This window comes from Taurulus bubalis (genome assembly GCF_910589615.1).
Source record: "Taurulus bubalis genome assembly, chromosome: 10".
In the NCBI taxonomy this organism is placed as follows: domain Eukaryota; kingdom Metazoa; phylum Chordata; class Actinopteri; order Perciformes; family Cottidae; genus Taurulus; species Taurulus bubalis.
The window spans coordinates 18399973-18406131 of record NC_136598.1 but is presented as its reverse complement, the minus strand read 5'-3'; the positions used below and the strand labels follow the sequence as shown (position 1 = coordinate 18406131).

General features: G+C 39.4%; 1 protein-coding gene across 1 annotated transcript; it reads left to right on the top strand.

Moving 5' to 3' along the window:
- Positions 1–2865: 2865 nt before the first annotated feature.
- On the top strand, positions 2866–4663 carry rnf7 (ring finger protein 7). Its single transcript, XM_079224605.1, has 3 exons — positions 2866–3067; positions 3179–3226; positions 4181–4663. The coding sequence occupies exons 1-3, from the start codon at positions 2902–2904 to the stop codon at positions 4297–4299; spliced, it is 333 nt and encodes a 110-aa protein (XP_079080731.1). The 5' UTR covers positions 2866–2901; the 3' UTR covers positions 4300–4663.
- Positions 4664–6159: the final 1496 nt, after the last annotated feature.

The window sequence follows — 6159 nt, the reverse complement described above, 5'->3', positions numbered from 1 at the left end:
TATACATCATTTCTTGGATGCACCAAGCTTATAGACGACTTATTTATTATTTTATATATTATATAATTTCCTTATCAATGATCATGAGCCTGTATGAGAGGGATACGTCTAAATCATGCAGACAACCTAATCCTGAAGGTACTCAATCAAATCCCAACAGCCAGGTGGACATATTTACAAGAAAGTGGGAAGATAAATATTGTTTCCTTTGAGCAGACAGGTTAACAAATAACAATAAGAGGAGTCAGCTCTACTAAGCCCCATCCAGATGTCTGAAACATGGTCTACATCTCACATGTGCCCATGGTGATTGTATGGAGAATTTACGATGTGGTCATGCCCAAACTAACTTAGCTATAAGTTAAATCATCACTTCATGTTTTCCCATATTTTTTGTATTAATGGTATTTGGATTGATGTATCAAATGTAATCATTTAATGTCTCTTTGTTTGATACAAACGGTCTGTACTTTGGCAAAATATGCATCTTGCAGCCTTGTGAAATGTGTCTGCAACCTTAAAACATGCATTTTGAACAAAAAAATTATCTTACAGAAGGAGCAGAAACCTTTTTCCATTTTCTGGTGCTCTTACTCTCATCCTGAGTCTCACCTGCAGAGGTGTCTTGCACATTGATTGATTGAAGAGTTGCCTGTCTTGACTTAGGACTTGATTTGGGACTTGACTGTCTTAACGTTGGACTTCACTTGGGACTTTCTTGTCTTGATTTGGGACTTGACTGTCTTGACTTGGAATTTGATTTGGGACTTGCCTGTTTTGACAGACGCTTTTAGGGTCCTTCGGCAGCTGATTGTCCTGCTCAGCATCAGGAGCTTCCTGGGGAGCAAGTGGAACACCCTGAAGAAGGGTCACTCTCAGTTTCTCAAAGGTCAATAGAGAGGCTACTCCCTCAACCTCAGATCTTACTCACAGAGCAGGTAAGAGCGAAGAGGCAGCGGTGGAAGTCTGATGAAAGCAACGAGGAATCAGCACTCTCGACTTTAGGCCTCGGCTCTTCCACATACAGGAGATACTGGCCGGGTCCCTTTAAGTACCCGACATGTGACTCTGATGAGGACCAACAGCCCTGATTGCTGCCGGATTGGAAATCTCTAAAACCTTTTGCATCTCCAGTGAATCTTGTTATACGCTTACTCACTTATTCACTCTCCTACCCGTCAGCATTACACACACTGCATCAATCTCCCCAAAAAGAAAGAAGGTTAACACTCAGAAGGATGGATGACTACAGGACCAGCTGCACTTAGACTGCAAGTATCAGCAGTGACATTACATGGTGATAAACTAAAGTTAACTTTACATGTGGATTATATTTATTGCATGAACCTTCTTGAATATTAATCCATTATTCATAATAACACCATTATTGGAGGCCAAATTTAGCACAAAAGCTTCAACCACCGTATGGTTGTGTGCAAAATGATCAATTACTTATTTTTCGGTTTCATATGGCAGGGCATTTTCTGCATTCCTTGGGCAACTAAATGTCGACGTAAACCCACTAACATCTAGCTTTTGTCTTTCGAGAGAACGGTTGCAGTCAAAAATGGCACACGGGAGGACAAGCTTTTCCGGGGCAATACTACATGACAGTGTTGAAGTTAATATATTATCAAAAAATACCTCCAAGATGTTGCTCTGTGATCTAACCAGTACATTACATTTGGGAAGGATAAGATTCATCCAAAGGATGTATGTACTCCCAGTAGAAGTTCTTAAGCTGCCTATACCAATCCAACCGACCAGTGCTCTCAGCCTGCCAGTACTCATCTGTACACATGCTGGCACGTCAACATTCTCGTTGGCGTGGCATGACTTTTTCTTGCGCACCGACACTCTCTTCTGCCCTCTCAATAAGAGGCTCTCTGGGCTATTCATTAGGGGAGAGTTAAGGTCCAAAAGCAAACCCAGATTGCTCCCGCAGCTGTGCCTACAGTGAGTGAATGTTGTATAATGGCTAGATAGTCCTGATGGTGACACCCTGCATGATATACCCTGTCATGTATGAATGGGTGTGAATGGATGAATGATGACAAGTCATGTTAAAGCACTTTGAGTGGTCGGAGGACTAGAAAGGCACTTTACAAGTACAGCCCATTAATCTTTGCAGGCAAAGAAAGGGGGGAGGTCACAGCAATTAATAATAATAATTGTCCAAAAACCTTCACATTTTCTTGGAGGAGGACGCCCAAACCCAATATTTTCAAGTATCTTTTAGTCACTGTAGAAATCCAGAATATAATGATGATTGCTGGGCAATACATACGCGGCAATGTGAAAAAAGCCCTCCAGTGTGTTGTGAAAACAGCACAGGACACTGTTGGCATTGAGCTGGGATCTCAGAACATTCTTTCAGCACTCGCTGGGTGACGTGAGCAAAGAACATGAGAAAGACATTACATATCCTGGACTTCATCTGCATATCATATCAGATGTATTATTTATGTTCAAGTAATTTTAATGTGTTTCCTATTTGACAGAAGAAAAGGCAGACACACAGTGATGCAAGTGTTTCTATGTTTTTTATTTACTTTATACTCCTCGTATTGTTCTCAAATGTTTCAAACATTCATGGGGAAAAAAGCTAAATGAGCCCAAAAAGGAAGCTATTGCTTCCGTTATTTTTAGAGTGTTGTTTATTCGTTTTTTGTTGTTGTTGTTGTTGTTGTTGTTGTCTTGGTATGTACGTATTTCATTCAAGGGTGTTAGTGAAGTGTAACGTTGGTTGTATTTTGACAAGTTAAGACTTCAATTCCTAGAAAACAGCGCCATCTTTTGTCGTGACGGCGACGTTCGCCTCTCACGGTGTCGTCCATTTTGTTTAGCCTAGCTAGCACCGGCTAACGTCACATCGCCCCGGCTGACGGTACTACAGCAGAGATGGATGACGGTGACGAGCCGGCGATAGTCCTCTCTCACAACACGTCTTCGGGCTCCAAGTCGAGCGGGGACAAGATGTTCTCCCTGAAGAAGTGGAACGCTGTGGCCATGTGGAGCTGGGACGTGGAGTGCGACACGTGTGCCATTTGCCGGGTCCAAGTGATGGGTGAGTCCGGGTAGCAGACGCCGTTGGTCTGCTAGCTTGACTTGGTGATGTTCACAGGAAGTCCCCCGGCTCGCTTTGCACCGCAGTAACTACGTGTTCCTTCATTTGCAGACGCTTGTTTGCGGTGCCAGGCGGAAAACAAGCAGGAGGACTGTGTTGGTGAGACGATGAAACACGTTGTGTATCGGTGTTAGTCGAGAAACTAGCACATAGCTAACAGCTAACTGTTAGCAAGTTAATCCAGCAGGCTAACATTAGCTAGCTGCTAGTCTAGTGGAGCTGTCAGAGAAACCGGCCAAGACAGTTCTTCAGAGTCGGAGGTTGTTTTTATTCTTTGTGTTCGTTCCAAGTAAATCCAAATAAGTGACATGACATACACGTGGAGATATGGTGTCGTTGTGTTTTGGCGAGAAAACGCATTATTTAGTGAATTAAACGTGAGCAAATTGCCTGTTGACATATTATTTAACTAGCTACGTTTTGATAAGAGCAAACTGCTGAACACATAATTACAATAAAATAAATGTCAAAAGCAAAGTAACCTTACTGTAAACTATGAATGGATAACATTAACCAATTAAATATAAATTACAATTAAAGTTTAAGTAAGTATATATATATATATATATATATATATATATATATATATATATATATATATATATATATTGATTATGTTATCAGTTATTGTGAAAGGAGATTTGGTGATGCTGAATACTTGCATGTTAAGACACTGCTTTTCTCAAGATGAATACGGGTTTAATGTTTATTGCTTTTTGAGGAACTATTCCAACTAGTTAGTCTACCCGATTGCAGATGAACCTTTTTAGTAGTCTCTGTGTGAGCTCCCTCATATGTCATAGTTTGAGAACCATGAAATGTCACTTAACCTTATTTGACTCTCCTAAAGCTCGACATAGATGGCAGGGATGTTTCTTTAGGAAAAGAATGAGATACATCCTAAAACATAATATAAATCACAGATTAACTTAAAGCAAAGTAGCATTATACACCATTCAAATAAGCAAGGTTGTACTTTAATATTCTGTGTAACCTAATATGTTACCTTTTAACACCCTCCCTATGTCCTCTGTCTTCATCTTTTTTTTTCAGTTGTATGGGGCGAATGCAACCACTCCTTCCATAACTGCTGCATGTCTCTTTGGGTGAAGCAGAACAATCGCTGCCCCCTCTGCCAGCAGGACTGGGTGGTTCAGAGAATCGGCAAATAAGCTCAAAGTCCCGGCGGCTTGAGTCTCAAACGACACCTGTGTGCACCTAAAAGTGGTGACAGACCCTGACAATGATCACTGCAGCGTCCTGTGCTGAGAACCACTGACACCGACAACTGTCGTCCTACTTATGAATGCATGTTCCAGTAGTCCTGGTGTCTGAGGAGGACGGTGGACTAAATTTAAGCAGACTTGTTGTTCACTGATTGGTTGATGTGGCTGGAGGAATCCTGAAGAGAAGGATGAACCTCGTTACAGTGTTTGGTCACATGTTAGCTTGACTTTATTGTCTGTGGTGGTGTTCAGCACATCTTGAATATGTGACTGTCTTTTTAAATAAAGAACTGTATATATGTAAACGTATGAAAATGTATTCTTTCATCCAGTAATTTGATGATGTATATAATTCCGACAAACAATTAAAGCTATGGAAATTGGTATTAATGTAGTTCTACAGCATATGTTTTAATTTAGATTGTGCACATTGGTTTGGCTTTTCCGCTACTGACACAAATGTGGCATCACCAACGATCAAAAACTGTCAAGTTACAAAATTAGAATCTAGAAGCAACCAAGGTTTGTACTAATTTTGACTTATTCATTATTCAGACAGTTTCTCATTAGAATGATCATTTCAAAGACAGAATTCTTGAAAAGATACTTGTGTTTAGACAGTGTCTATTATTTCAGAAGATAGGTCAAAGGAGGCTATATGTAAAAAGGGTATGTGGGAAAACCTAATAGTACAATATTCTTTAATGCATTTTAATATTTTATTATATTTTCTGAAACTGTCAGGGCAGAGCTAAAATGGTTTAAGGTAATGCTTCTCCACTTTTTTCAATATGAATTTAATCTATGTAGTTCACACTTATTTAGTAATCAAACATGGATGTTAAAAGGATGGAGTCTAAAGTCCTTAAGTCACCTTAATGCTGTAAGTACCTTGGCAGTCTATGTGAACTACCTGGAAGGCGGCCATGCTAACCACTATACCACGAGCACTTGTTATACATGTATGCTGAGGTTGGCCTGGTTCCAGTTTCACACTAACCGATTCAAATCAAGTGTGGTAAAATGTGACTAAGAACCTTTACTCAGGTACTTGTTGCTGCTTAGTGATGATCAGAAATATATTCAAGTAATATATGATAAGTAATACTTTGAATGGAGCCATTTTTGCAAGTACTTATGTTATATTTGAGTTTGCACCACTGAAAATCAGTTACTACGTCCAGCCAGGATCTGGGTCTAACTAACTTCAAGGGTGGAATGATTAACTACCATATGGGTGAGTGTTTTCTCATCCTTTTTATAGCATAAAGCATAAACATGATATATATGTTTTGCTGATTTTCTGCGCTCACATTTAATAACATCTCAGTTCAAGCATATCGTAATCATTTGGTCTATAAAACTTAAAACTATGCGTAAGAGCCACGGGGGATGGAACCAAATACCTTGTTTTGTCTAAAACACAAAGATATTCAACTAAAGATAACGTGAGACATGGAAAAGCAGAACATTTTCTCATCTGAGAATGTGGAACCATCCAATGTTTGGGGCTTTTCCTTAAAAATATACTTAAATGATTAATTGATCATTAATAGTTGCCGGATATTTCTTTTGATGACTGACCAATCAATTAATGCACTAATCACCGTAGGAATAATTTGTAGTTACAATCTGCTGTTAATTAAATATAAATACCTGCCTGTTGATAGTCAAACCTAGTTAATTTACCCTGCAATAAACCTTACATTACTTCATAATAAGCGTATTATATAATCATTATTACATGGTTGAGGTGTTGATTTACCTTAATGTTAACTTTAAGGCTGCAGAGGTACATGTTACCAT

Excerpts from the sequence above, each read along its gene's own strand:
- rnf7 (XM_079224605.1), top strand. The coding sequence starts at position 2,902 with ATGGATGACGGTGACGAGCCGGCGATAGTCCTCTCTCACAACACGTCT. Across the intron at positions 3,068-3,178 it reads TTGCCGGGTCCAAGTGATGG|ACGCTTGTTTGCGGTGCCAG; the intron begins GTGAGTCCGGGT and ends CTTCATTTGCAG. Across the intron at positions 3,227-4,180 it reads CAAGCAGGAGGACTGTGTTG|TTGTATGGGGCGAATGCAAC; the intron begins GTGAGACGATGA and ends TTTTTTTTTCAG.